Genomic DNA, 14786 nt, shown 5'->3' with positions numbered 1-14786 from the left:
AATCCATCTGAGACTTCTTTCAAGGCAAGTTTTAGAGATCTGCCTACATGGATAACTAAGGAGGAAATGTTACAGAGATAGGAACAAAACAAAACAAAAAACTCCATAAAGGTTGTATGGTTAAGTTTGATCCATTAAATCTTTCCAAGTCTACAAAGAATGTATGTATGTATGGTAAAATAGAAACAAAAGAATGCACTCACTTGTTCCCTAATGACAGAGGCATATTCTAAGAACAGAGTCACTAGTTGATTTCTTCATGCAAACATCATAGAGTGTGCTTCCCCAAACTAAGACTACTATGACTAAAACAGTCTTGTAGGGCACCCTCTATATGTGGTTAGTCATTAACAAAAGTCATTGTACAATATTTTGAATTCTGTTGCTCTACGGAAGAGCTTCTCCTTTGAAAGGAATTGAAACCCAGAGTGATTTACTAAAACTGAACCTGAGTTCTCAGTGAAGCACAGCCCAAGCGAGGAGATTTTAGTGTCTCCAAGGAGAGGCACTCCCATGGGATTCTCTGATGCCCTTTTAAGAAACAGGCTCCTGGGCTGGGAGTGTGGCTCAGTGGTGGAGTGCTTGCCTAGCATGCATGAAGCCCTGGGTTTGATTCCTCATAACCACATAAGCAGAAAAAGTCAGAAGTGGTGCTGTGACTCAAGTGCTAGCTTTGAGCAAAAAAAAAACTCAGGCCCTGATTTCATGCCCTAACATGGGCAAAACAAAAAACAAAATCAAACAAACAAAAAACCAGGTCCCAATTTATGCTTGCTTGCTGGAGGCCCGTATCTCAGAAGGGATATTTGGGGCCAGAGCTGATTGTATTACTCCGTTCTAGTAAGTCAGGTAAAGAGAACATTTTTTCTTAGATAATGCTAGTGTGCTTCTTAATATAATCTAGAATGAGGTCCTGGAGCCAGAACACAAGGCTCACAAGCTCATGGCTTTGGGCAAGTTCCCAACCCTCTGTGCTTCAGCTCTTTTTCAAGGGACCCTCACAGCACCTACTCCATAGCTTTCACAAAGATTACATGAGTTACACATTTTTGTTACACTTGTCTTGTATATAAATTAATCTGGTTTTTTGGGGGGTAAGGGCATCACAAATGGTGGGACAAAGGGTAAATACTGTGTCTAGTGATATTCACTATACAACTATACATCTTATAGAGGAAGGGGATTGGGAAGGAAAAACTGGGAGAAAACAAGAGAAGAGGTGACACTGTTCATAAAGAAATGTACTCATGGGGCTGGGAGGGTGGCTCAGTGGTAGAGCGCTTGCCTTGAATGCATGAGGCCCTGGGTTTGATTCCTCAGCACCACATAAGCAAAAAGAAAAAAGCTGGAAGTGGCTCTGTGGCTCAAGTGGTAGAATGCTGGCTTTGAGCTGAAGAGCTGAGGGACAGCACCCAGGCCCAGAGTTCAGGCCCCACGACCGGACCTAAAAAAAAAAAAAAGAAATGTACTCATTACTTGACTTAAGTAACTATAACTCCTCTGTACATCACCTTTACAATAAAAATTAAAAAAAAAAAGTGCAAGCAGTATGTACAAATAGCACCTGAATAAGGCAGGTACTTTATAGGCTCTGGCTATTATTATTTTACTCTTGGTTATTATTACCATCAGTGCTGCTGTTGCAGAGTTTAGGATGTGGATGGCTGAACCAAGATCTTTCAAGACATTTTATTAAGTCTTTTAAGAGTGATGTTTACATTTGTTCATTGAGCAAACATGCATGTAAGGAAACCGAATTAGCTATAAAAGGTAAAGAGGAAAATGTGACTATCCCTCTGTTTAGAGATAGCCAGGCTTATTTTTGAGGGGTACATTTCTGATCTTTTCTTTCTTTTTTTTTTTTTTGGGGGGGTCCGGTCGTGGGGCCTGAACTCTGGGCCTGGGCACTGTCCCTCAGCTCTTCAGCTCAAGGCTAGTACTCTACCACTTGAGCCACAGCACCACTTCCGGCTTTTTCTTTTTGCTTATGTGGTGCAGAGGAATCGAACCCAGGGCCTCATGCATGCAAGGCAAGCACTCTACCACTGAGCCACCTTCGCAGCCCCTGATCTTTTCATTTTTAAGTCACATATTAATGAAGAATGTAGAACTCCTTTTCAAAACCCTATAGGAATGGGGCAGATTGGTGATTTGGACTGAAGATCAACCAGAGTTCCCTAGCTAGACTTAGCATGTTTGTACAAGGCAAAGTCCAGAGCCCATCAATAATCTCACCTTTCCGTCCTGTTCTACAAGTTTCAGGTCTGGATTGGAGGCCCGCAAGAGCACTGGCTTTGCTGCCATCCCCCTGTGACTGGGCCATGCTCCTTTAACATAGCCACAGGCTACTAACTGTGCACACCACAGATTCCTCATCCATGAATACTAGCACAGTAGGGTCTGCCTTAGGCAGTCCTGGTTGGGACTAAACATTAATAGATGTGGCCACATATTGGGCTATTGGTGTCTGTGCTGCTGCTAAGGTTTTTGTTATAGTTGTTTGTTTGTTTACTTTTTTTTTGGTTGGTCATGAGGCTGAACTTAGGGCTTAGGTGCTATCCCTGATCTCTTTTGTTCAAGGCTAATGCTCTACCACTTTGAGCCATAGCACTACTTCTAGTTTTCTGATGGTTAATTGGAGATAAGAGTCTCATGGACTTTCCTGCCTATGCTGGCTTCCAACTGGGATTCTCAGCTCTCAGTCTCCTGAATAACTAGGGTGCTGAGTATCTGGGGTGACAGGCATGAGCCACCAAGACCCAATGCTGCTACGTTTTGTGGCTTGTGAAGCTTCTGAAAGGCCTCAGTGAGGACCCTTTCCTATCAACAAGGACGTCATCTCTGTGCCTGGAATTAGAGGTGTTAGAACTGATAGATTTCATAGATTTCTACCACAAGTCCCCAAAGAATCATTAAGTGTCCCTCTTGAAGAGAGGGATGGATTGGTTTTTGTCTGGTTACAAAACTAAGTTTTGATTGAAGGTCTCAGATTTTATGAAAAGAATCTGAGAACTACCATGTCTCACAGGAACGGAAACCTTGTCTGTGTCCAGAGATGCTCTTACTTGTGACTTCTGGTATCAATCTCTGCACATGTTGCAGACCTGGCAGTCTCATGTCTGGTGCCTTTTTCTAGTGCTGGGATTGAAACTGATATTGCCAGACTCAGACCATGCCTGTCCTTCCCTCCCACTGTACCCTCTTAAAGAGAAGGCACTTGAGGAACAGCTATAGTGATCTTATCTGTTCTTCCTGGACTTAAAGTAGGGTCAACTATGGAGTTCAGTGCTGGCAGAAATGACAATATACCCCCCTAACTCATGGTGTTGCAGAAAGAAAAATCAGTATGTGTGGCAATGAGGAAAATATCCTCTTGTGGAATTTCATTGGAATAGTAGCAGCAAGGGGGCTGATTTGTGGCTGTATAATTGAAGAGACAAAGCTTTAGAGAATAGTTGTAGGGAGGAGAGAGAGCTAAAAATGATATTATAAAAGACACATCCAAATTCAAGGAATTTCTAGTTTTCTGTGGTATCTGAGTGAGCAATATGCCACCAGTCTGCTTGCCAGGAACAAAACAATCACTCGGGCAGTCGGGACCAGTAACTCTAGCATCTGATCTGATATGTATTAGTTATCAGATGTTCCATTCTAAGGGATTTTGTTCGTTGTATGCCAAATGCTGGCTTTCTGAGTGAAAATCCTCCATTAATAGTTAGAGAGAGAGGGAAACAGAACAGCAAGGAATATGTGGATCAGTTCAGATATGCAAGGCTTTTTAGGGTGTGTCTCTTAAAGCTTTCCAAGTAGTAGGTGCCCTGTTAAGCTACCCTAGAGAGTGAGAGCTTTAGCACTGAAGACAGGAGCTGCTATGTGAAGGGACAGATTTATGTGTCATGGTAAGACAGTTACTGAGCAATGGGGATGGTGGAGGGGAGGCAGAACGTCATCTGTTTGGGTTATGGCTTATGGCTCCCCTTGTCTCTGGGGACAGGCAGCCAGGCACCTTTCTTATCTCTTGGCCATCATAATCTAGCTGCCCGCATGGTTGAGGCCCTCTTTTTTTCTTAAGCATGTACTTCCCCAGGGCGGGGGTTCCTCAGAGTGTCTTCAACTCTTGATTCTGTGTAGTAAGAGCTCAATAAGTGTTTGTGGAGTGAGCAGTCATTTCTGCTACAGTGGCCCCTGAGCAGTGGTGCTGGTGGTAGTAGTTGTCCTTGCCCCTCACTCTTTGAAGCTGAGGTAGAAAGACAAGCTGCCTGGGTTCCTGTCCACTCCTAGCAGTTGGACTTGACTATATCCCTTGGGAGGAATGTCTTGGTGATAGGCCTGAGCCAGCAGTTTACTATGACGTGTGTGTGTGTGTGTGTGTGTGTGTGTGTGTGTCTGTGTCTGTGTGTCTGTGTGTCTGTGTCTCTGTGTGTGTGTGTCTCTGTGTGTGTGTGTGTGGTGATAGGTCTGAGCCAGCAGTTTACTATGACTGTGTGTGTGTGTGTGTGTGTGTGTGTGTGTGTGTGTGTGTGTGTGTGTGTGTGTGTGTGTGTGTGTGTGTGTGTGTGTGTGTGTGTGTGTGTGTGTGTGTGTGTGTGTGTGTGTGTGTGGTGTTGCATGCACGCATATGTGCACCGGTCCTGAGACTTGAACTCAGAGCCTAGGCATTATCCCTGGTGACCTTCTTTCTTGCTCAAGACTAGCACTCTACCACTTGAGCCACTGCTCCACTCCCAGTTTTCTGTTGGTTAACTGGAGATAAGAGTCTCAAGGACTTTACTTTCTGGGCTGGCTTTGAACCTCCATTCTGAGTAGCTAGGATTATAGCCACACCAGCCAGCTGGCTGTTCATACATTCTTGATCCTAAAATAACGAAACATTCCATTTTGGAAGAAGTGAAATTCTGTTATCTTCAGTCTGATGCTTTTTTTTTTTTCCAGGGAGGGTACTGGGACTGGAGTTTCAACTCAGGGTGCCTTACCACTTGACCCACACCCACAGCCCCTAATATGACAGTTTTCATAGGCAATGCATACTGTTCATACTTATTGGAAACCTAACTAGGATTTCCAAAAAACATGATTACATTTGTATATGTGTAGTAGCCTGGTAGGTTGAGTCTGTTACAATAGCCAGATCATTTAAACCTGTAATTCTCAGGTTGGAAAAAGCTGGAGATAGTGCATAACAAGAAATAGCTTCTTTATTGATGTTCTTTATATGTTACGGAGTGTAAATTAATATCCAGCCCCTAATCCCCTTTCTACTGGAAGTGATCAATGAGTAAATGCCGTTACTGAAGCAGATGTGCCTTTTATTTCCAGTAACAGTATTTTGAAAACAAGCTAGTGAATGCTTTTGAGCTGCTTAATGTAAGCAGGGAGGGAACAAAGCAGTTTCATAAATGTTCTGCAAAGCGGTCACAGTTGACCTGCACATCCCTCAATTAGTTGTTGGTCCTTCATAGGAAATAATCACTTTCATGTACAACAAAGAGCATTTGTTGAAAACCAGATAGAAATTATTGTGCCTTCTTTGGGGGGTTTCACCATTAGTGCTTTTTGGGATTAAGCAGTGCTTTTATCTGAGGGAGTAGCCTGTAGGGAAGGGGTTATTTACTGTAATCTCTTGAAAAAGGCTGCTGTGTATAAATAATGTTTCCTGCCTCCTTTTAGATGTTGTCATTTGTCTTATGCAGATTTGTAGTTTATAAACATTCAAATAAACATACTTGAAGGTTTACATTTGGAGCTCCCCCCAAGCTCTGGGTCTAAAAAAACACAGCATACCCTGTCTTAATCTGCTCACAGGTGTCTTCTGTAGCGAAGGTCCCAGGATGACCCTGTTTGCATTTTCGGCCTTAATCAGTGTTATCCAGTAAAATTCCAACAAACTAAAAACCTTTTAGACTTGAGCTTAACAGTGTCTGTCTTTTTCTTCAGCTGTACTGGGGTTTGAGCTTAGGGGCCTACTCAAAAGAGCAATGTCTCTAGCTCTTTTATTTTTACTTTTAGGTTTTCAGATTAGGGTCTCACTTTTTGCTGGAACTGGCCTCATAGGTGCATGCTGCCATGCTGGTTTATTGGTTAAAATACATTTTTGCCCAGTCTGGCAGTCCTAGTCTGTTCCTTATGAATTGCTAAAATTCTAGGCATGAGCCTTTTGTCGGTCATGGGGCCTGAACTCTGGGCCTGGGCGCTGTTCCTCAGCTCTTCAGCTCAAGGGTAGCGTTCTATCACTTGAGCCATAGCACCACTTCCAGCCTTTTCTGTTTATGTGATGCTGAGGAATTGAACCCAGGGCCTCATGAATGCAAGGCAAGCACTCTTCCACTGAGCCACCTTCCCAACCCAGAAATAGATTTTTTTTGGTTGGTTGTGGGGCTTGAAGTCTGGGCTTGGGCACTGTCCCTGCGCTCTTCAGCTCAAGGCGAGCACTCTACCACTTGAGCCACAGCGCCACTTCCGGTTTTCTGGTTTATTGGAGATAAGAGTCTCACGGACTTTCCTGCCTGGGCTGGCTTGGAACCACGATCTTCAGATCTCAGCCTCCTGAATAGCTAAGATTACAGGCATGAGCCACCAGCGCCTGGCATCCAGAAATAGATTTTTTAAACCCAGTTATCAAGTGGATCCTGACTTTACCTAGATAATCCTCGAAATTGAAATTTCATCTTTTTTTTTTTTTTTTTTTTTTTTTTGGTCCGGTCGTGGGGCCTGAACTCCAGGCCTGGGCGCTGTCCCTCAGCTCTTCAGCTCAAGGCTAGCGCTCGACCACTTAAGCCACAGCGCCACTTCCGGCTTTTTTCTTTTTGCTTATGTGGTGCTGAGGAATCAAACCCAGGGCCTTGAGCATGCAAGGCAAGTGCTCTACCACTGAGCCACCTTCCCAGCCCCGAAATGTCATCCTTTTGTTTCCATTACTAGGCCATTTCCAGGAAGAAAGGGGTCTAAAAGTTTTGCCACTACTTTGGTCTTATCACACTAAATCTGATCTATTATTTTGTCCCCTCTTCTAAATACTGGATAATTTTGGTAGTAATTCTCTGATGTGTTTTTAAGGAACCACTCTCTCACAGTGTAAGTCTCCACACTTCCCTTCTACCTTGTAACTGACAAGCCATTGGCAGTCCGATGTGTTCCACTTGGGCATGTTTTCTTTTTTTGGCAGGACTAGGATTTGAAATCAGGGCTTGCCTTGCACTTGCTAAGCAATTGCTCTACAGCTTGAGCCACACTTTTAGCCCTTTTTGTTCTGGTCACTTTTGAGATAAGCTCTTCCTTTTTGCCAGGACTAGCCTGGACTATTATTCACCTGTTACCTCTTCCCATGGTAGCTGGGGTGACGGGTGCATGTCACCATGCTCATTCTTTTCTGTTGAGCTAGAGACACCAACTTTTTTTTTTTTTTCCCCCTGGGCTGGTCTAGAACTATAATCTCAGTCCCCCATCTATATGGGGTGACAAGAAAACTCCAGCACACCCAGCTACTGGTTGACATGGTCTCGTGAATTTTTTGCTTGGGATAGCTTCAAACAAACCACAATCCCTCCAATCTCCACCTTCCTAGTAGTTAGTATTACAGATGTGAGCCACTGGCACATGCCTTGAGCATGTGTTTCTGTACTAAATGTGAGGAGAAACCAGAATGTGGGGCCTTTCCAGTGCAGTCATATATGCTTAGTTTACTGACCGTTGTATGAACTGCAGTGCTGGTCACCTGCCATATGTGGGCTATTTCGGTCCTTCTGCACATGGATATTCTAGAGCACTCCTTCCTACTACCCTTCTCCCCTGTTTGTAATACAAGCCCTATGCAGACTTGGAGCATGATACCCACTTATATCATTTAAAATACAAGTTTTAAATACTGTTATTTATAGGCATGTTTTTTTAGGGGGGAAAACTTTTTTTTTTTCCACTGTTTCTCCAGGACTCTGGATCAATTTGGAAATGTCCTACAATGGGTCCTTTCTGATGACTCTCGAGACCAAAATGAATTTGACCAAACTAGGTAAAGAGCCTCTTGTTGAAGCCCTGAAGGTTGGAGAAATTGGCAAAGAAGGGTAAGGGGCAATATATAAATTTACTAACTCAATCCTGGGAAACTAGCCTCTCCCCTAAGTCTTTGAGAAACAGGTCTGAGGTGTGAGTCCTTAGCTGGCAAGCAAGCTCCAGTGTAAGAGCTGTAGACCACACAACTGTGAGTCTCCCTCTGTCCTTTGCTCAGCTGTGATAGCACACAGTACCTTTTGACATTAGCACTGTCAGGGACATAACTGTCTCAGTTACCCAGAAAGCATCACAACTAAGACAAGCAGGACAGATTCATCTGAACATTACCTGCTCTGCCAATCGAATCACTACTCTAAAACTATTACTTCACCTTTAGCCACAACAGTGCTATGTGGAACAGGTTCAGGTCTTTGGGGATCTGCTGCTTTAATCACCAATCAAGAATTATTTATAATGAGATAGCTGGGGTTGTAGCCCAGAGATGCTCCACAAGTGTTCCGAGAAGCACCTCCTGAAATGATACCATATTGATTTGCTTAGTAAAGTCTTCTCTTTGTAGATAATGCATCTGCTGCCCAGAATCATCTGATTTAGAAATATTCCAAAATTGTGAGGTTAATTAATGGAGCTTGATTTTTTTCTTTCCTTTATTGCTCAGAAGGATAAGTAAAACTTTTATATTCCCACCTAGCTTAAAAGTGAGTGCTCCAACTGCACATTTATATGAGTGTTGTTTTATTAACTTTTTCTCAGATCTGTGCCCCTTGGATAGAACCAATAATGTCAGGGAAACGCATTCCTCCATAGAGTCTTAAATACAAGACACAGGCTCTTGGATATTTGCTTAGTTATAGACTCCCTTGCTCTTATTTGTGCTGGTGATCACTGTAGCCTGGGGGAGCTGGGTAATACCTTTAAGGACATTCTCTTCCTTTCATTATCCTGATTTATCCCATTTACTTAATGACATGTTCCTGTTTTAATAATTGGAAAAATATTACCTGCTGGATGAAATCTAACCTCTATCTGCTATTTTCCTTTTATTTTCTGCTATTTGTTAAAATGTATTTGGATTCGGCAATCTATGGATTTTTATTTTCTGGTGAGTGGTATTTATCAAATCTACATGTAGCATTTCATACCCTGTGAGTGCTTCATCTAATTTGATTCCAAATGATGCTATGAGGAAGTCTTTCTTCTTGTTCCCAGGCATGAAATCAAAGTCCATGACCCAAGAGCACTGAAACCAGAGTAGAGAGACAGGCTTTTCTGGCAGGAAAAGTCTCCTTAACTTCCCTGGTTAGAATTGCTGGGGTTTTGATCTAGCCCTGTAGTCTGACCCCCACACCACTCACCCACACAGCTGAGAAGCAGCTCAGAGTTGGAGAACCAGCTGTCTAAGACATGAAACAAGCTTAAAAACGAAGTCTACTGGGCTAAAGTTATAGCTTAATGGCTAAGCAGTTGCCTAGCAGGTGCAGACCCTGGGTTTGCTCTTCAGCACTGAAATTTAATAATAAGTTTAAAATGAGTTCTAGCAAATAAGGAATGTGACAGAGCAGTCTGTGGTCACAAACATTTATATATTTCAGCCCTTTCTGGAAACAGCCCTTGTGCCAATACAGTGGTGTGAGGTGAAGAGAAGTCTTGACCATTTGATTGGAACAAGTCCAAGTCCCTTTGCCACTCGAGTGTTCCACATTCCCTACATTATTCATCTGGCAGTCTTGACACAATTTTATGTACCTGAATTCTGGCTGTTTAGGGGATGGGTATATTCCTGAGCAAAGAAGGAATGCTTCTAGAATGACTAAAAACATTCTCTACTTTAGGAATGTGTTGGTATCATATTTAATACATTTCTGAAGTGATTATTTGGAAGAATGATATAAAATGTTTTGTTTCTTCCTGTGAGGTTGCTTAATTACATATTGATAGATATTTGACTTTTATTTAATTTTAGAAGCAAGAATACAATTAAGAAAAGTAATGTTTTTGGCAGAGAGAAAAAGACTGGAAAGATAGACCCTTAGTACTGTTTTGCAGAAAGGACCTTGAGAATCCAAGAGCTCTGGAACTTTACAGAAAATACCTCCCCATGCATCAGTTGGCTCATAGCTCCTAAGCCCAGAAGTAATTCTAGAATCTACTTCTTCAGTCATGAGCATATGGAACCACCTGGAGGCTGAGTAGCTAAGGAAAGAAAAGACATCAGTTTGCATAGTAGCTATTATCAAGCATGGACATCTTCCTTCATATGAAACCTGAGGGGCAGCTTCACACAGCTGTTTTCTCCAGGCTCTGCCTTCAGCCCATGGCTGCCTGTCCAGGCCTTATGTCTTGTCTCACTGCTTTTTTCAGTTCCTATTCAAATGTGTGAATGATTACGTTCTTGGGGAGTCTACAGAGTACTGCTTAGCCCATAAAAAGTTCCTTTTTCTAGTGGGAACTTTGTTTATGGCACCCCAAGGGTAAAATGGAAATTGAAATCTGTGCTGCCTTATGCCATTGGGTCACTTCCCTCTGACATGCACAGCTTTGATGTATTTGTGGGCACTTTCCTCAAGCTCTTTTCTTTCCACATACTCTTCTTGTCACATACTAGATAGAGTTCAGTCACTTGGGGGCAGTAAGCTACTCAAAATGAAGTCTAGGGGCTGAGGATGTTGGTTAGTGGTAGATGATGCAAATGTGTGAGACCCTGGCTTCCATCCCCAGCATGGCACAAAAAAGGGAAAAATGAGGGAGGGAGTGATGCCGTCTGAACTTTAGGAAAGGACCTGAAAGAGGACCTAAATGAGTCAGAAAGAGAAATGTTCTACATGTTGGGGGTATTTAAGTGAAGGGAGACATAAGAGTGAGGTACCCCTGCCAGGTGTTATTGTGTCCTCTGGCTTCCGTATTTGGTCACTAGTTCATTATGTCATCTCTTCCATCCCCAGGTTCCTGATGTTCCTGGCACTGAGCTCATTTGTGTGTGTACACGTATGTGTGTGTGACAGATGGATGAGACTGATTGCTCTTAAAGAAAGAGAAATTAGTATATTCTTATGAGTGTAGGCCCCTCACAGGGCTAGTTATGCATACACTCTTCACTTGAAAGCTTTTTTTTTTTTTTTTTTTTGGAGCTGCTTTTTAGAATTAGATCCAGAGTCTATGACCTTTTTTTTTCTTTTTTCTTTTTTTTTTCTGTGACCTTTTTTAATCATCCTGAGTAACAGCAAATCATTCCTGCTTTATGATTGGTTTTGAAATTGCTAAGAAGTTGCCAGAGGTGTTGGTGATTATGAGACCAAGAAGTAAGATAGTATCAGCAACAAAAATACTTTTTGTGGGTGTCTGACTCCAGATGCATTTCCAAAAAGATTTTTAGGAGAGGCAGTACAGCTGGAATGAGCCTGTTCAAATGATTTGCTGAGAAGTTAACACTCTGAGGTGTATTTAAAACCGTCAGGCACACCTCTGAGGATGTATGATGTCTTTCTCTGAAGTTCCTGCTGACAGGAACTTCAAGGTCAAGATCAGGAAATGCATATCAGTTATAAAGACTGAATTATCAGCTGGGCGCTGGTGGCTCACGCCTGTAATCCTAGCTACTCAGGAGGCTGAGATCTGAGGATCGCGGTTCAAAGCCAGCCCGGGCAGGAAAGACCGTGAGACTCCTATCTCCAATAAACCACCAGAAAACTGGAAGTGCCGCTGTAGCTCAAGTGGTAGAGTGCTCGCCTTGAGCTGAAGAGCTGAGGGACAGCGCCCAAGCCCAGAGTTCAAGTCTCACGACTGACAAAAAAAAAAAAAAAAGACTGAATTATCAGCCAAACACTTAGCCATACTATCAGTATTGGGTGCTGCAGAACATAGCTTCCAGCACAGACCGCAGAGGTAGCACTTGGTCAAAATCAGAATTTCATGTCACTTGATATCCTTTAATTGATACAGCAGTATCTGAATTATTTACATGAAGCTGCAAATTCCTCCTTCTCAGACCTGCAGAGGATTAATTTGGGAACCCGAGAGCTCACTGCAGCCCTCAGCCCTTGGCATCTTCTGTCCAGGGTGTGACGCCACCACACTGGTGGGGATGTGAGGTGGTAGCTCAGCAGATCTCTCTGTGATCCCAGATCTTGCAAGCAGCCCTTTGTACTTTGTGGATGAGGACCAGGCCTTGTGCTGTTGGGAGTTTCCATGCTTGGCAGTACGAGGTGTGAGCCAGAAAGCAGAGCCATTTTACTGATGGAGAAGTAGGGCAGTTGTATAATCCTTGGCAGTTTATGTCTCTGTAAATTTCTTTCCTCATCCTGAGATCCAATACAGGCTTTCTTGGGAATGACATTTTTGCGATGTGTATTTGAAACCCAAGAGTCCTATGAGGGCAGCCTAACCATGGAACTCCTGAGATGGTTTTGTGAGTATAAAGAGTTTCACAGAAGCAGCACTTCCTGAACTGGCCAGACCAGACCTATTCCAGAAGCAGGAGACCTTTAGGTATTGTCAGGGACTAGAGACTTCTGTTCTGCTTCCTTTTAACATGAAAGTCTAGTTTGCCTGAAAAGTGCTGGCTCTAACCTTTCAGAGCCAGAGTTAGCAGGATCTGCATGTCCTGCCAGGGAGGACAACACTGTGGGATCCTCTTACAGCTTGGCTCCTGTTTCAGACCTAAGGCTTCAGTTCTACCCTCCTGCCTTGTTGGAGTACTGCTGGATGGAGACCTTTAGGCCTTATTAGTGTGTGTGTTCTGCCCTTGGCCCCCATTGGCCAGGAGATAATGTCCAAGTGGACTTTGGTGGTCAAAGGATGCCTTAGAGTAAAACTAAAGGATTGAAGCTGCAGGGAAACTCATGTTCCACAACCTCCCTTGGCTGTGTAGTTTTGTCCTGGTCTATAGTAGAAGGTCCAGCCTCTGCTTACAGACCATTTGGCTGCTTAGTAGCCTTCAGAGACTAGTGTCCTTTGTTCATTTCATCCCTAGTTGTCTCCTCTGAGGCAAAGCCCTGCCAGAATTCTCAGAAGCAAAGCCCTAGTCCAGGGAAGGAATTGCCTTTGATATGACTCAAGCTCAGTCAGGAATCCTCAGGCCCCTATGAGGGGAGCATTGATCCTTCACCTCCACTGATGATCAAGAAGCCCTGCCTCTAGAAACTGACTCTCCACCCTGCAGAATGACACTCTTCAATGAGGTCTCTGTTTTTAATGAAAAAGATGAGCCTTTAAATTTGTATTTTTCCAGAAAAGGCTCTGGGTTCTCATTTCAGTCACTTCCTGAGTGTTCTATGACTTGTCCTTAGTGATTGTTGGTTTTCTTTGTGACCTCAAAATAGGGCATGCTGGACACTGGTGGCTCGCTCCTATAATCCTACTTAGAAGGCTGAGATCTGAGGATCACAGTTTGAAGCCAACCTAGGAAAGAAAGTCTGGGAGACTTACATCCAATTTTTTTTGGTAAAAAAAAGCTGGAAGTGGAGGAGGGGATAACAGTGCTTGACAAGAAATGTTCTCATTTCCTTACTCATGTAACTGTAACCCCTCTGTACAGCATCTTTACAATAAAATAAATTTTTTTAAAGCTGGAAGTGGGTTTGTGGCTCAAGTGGTAGAGCAGTATCCTTAAGCAGAAAATCCAAGTGAGAGTTCAAGGCCTTGAGTTCAAACTCTACTACTGACATGCATGCTTGCATGCGCACACACACACAAACACACACACACACACGGCATAGGGCAGGTAAGGATTCAGATAAGTTATCTCACTAGGATGGAGTCTAAAATGATAACCAAGGTAGGATAGTTGTTGACTCTGCCAGAAGCAAGGGACCTCACTATTCACCTTCATGAGAGGTGGTCATGTCACCAACATAAGCTTCCACTGCACCTCTGCTGCCATCTATTCTTTCCATTCATCCTCCCACTTGGCTCCCGCTGATTCCCAACGCACTGCATTGCATTTTATGTGACTTCATCACACTTTACCTGTCCTTGTGATGATGCATGCTCAAAGCAAACTCTTCCTGGCCCAAGGCCTCTGCAGTCTGTAGGGGATTTGGCACTGGAAGCTTCGAGTCAGCAGGCCAGTCCAAGGGCTCTTGGATTGGCTCCTTTCTGGAGGGTTGGAGACAGTGGCAACATGTAGCAGAGGTTCCATGTTGACCCTTTTGGTTAAGTGTGTGCATGCATGTGCCCTCTCTTGGGCGTATGTGTGTAGTCTGACAATGGCAGACTGCATGGTGATTCTGTCCTGGTTCAGTTGCAGGCCCAGGGCCTACTGTCTGGCCGACAGCGATGAGGAATCTTCCAGTGCTGGCTCCTCTGATGAAGATGATGCCCCAGAGCCCAGTGCTGGAGATAAACAGCTGATTCCAGGAGCTGAAGGGTGAGTAAACCTGGGCTTCTGGAGGCTCCAGAGTCAGCAGACTGGGAGCGAGCCCTTTCCCCTTTCTCTCTCTTCTTCTTCACACTTTACTAGCTAGTGTCAGTCAGTGGCTTGTTTAAATTCTAAGCCCTAAGAAAAAAATACTCAGACAACATTTTGTCCTTAAGAGAATCCTAATTCCACGACTTTGTACTGCAGAGCATGTTTGTGGTTCTGAGCAGGCACACTACTACCCCCTAGTGGCCAGCAGAGCGGTGCTCCCCCTGAAGCTCAATGCACTTGCTTGCTGCCTTGAGCTTCTGGTTCCCGCAGAGCTAGAACATTCACCTGATTGTATTTATGTGTTTGCTTGTTTATTTATTTACTTAGAAACTATGGATGGTTAGCTGATTTATTTTCCTTTGGGGTGCTGGTC

General features: G+C 43.6%; 1 protein-coding gene across 4 annotated transcripts in view; it reads left to right on the top strand.

Annotated features, from left to right (window-relative positions):
- Positions 1–14786, top strand: part of Tex2 (testis expressed 2) — a 108530-nt gene that overhangs the window by 88520 nt on the left and 5224 nt on the right. For 2 of the 4 annotated variants that reach the window (XM_069993082.1, XM_069993083.1), the window contains 2 exons: positions 7925–8057; positions 14246–14371. In XM_069993082.1, coding sequence (XP_069849183.1) covers positions 7925–8057; positions 14246–14371 — 259 coding nt within the window. The remainder of the gene's footprint in view (positions 1–7924; positions 8058–14245; positions 14372–14786) is intronic. The other 2 variants (XM_069993084.1, XM_069993085.1) reach the window with 2 other exon arrangements.

Source organism: Dipodomys merriami, unplaced genomic scaffold (genome assembly GCF_024711535.1).
Source record: "Dipodomys merriami isolate MVZ:Mamm:240054 unplaced genomic scaffold, mDipMer1.0.p SCAF_42, whole genome shotgun sequence".
Taxonomy (NCBI): Eukaryota; Metazoa; Chordata; class Mammalia; order Rodentia; family Heteromyidae; genus Dipodomys; species Dipodomys merriami.
This window is presented reverse-complemented; position numbering and strand designations above follow the sequence as displayed.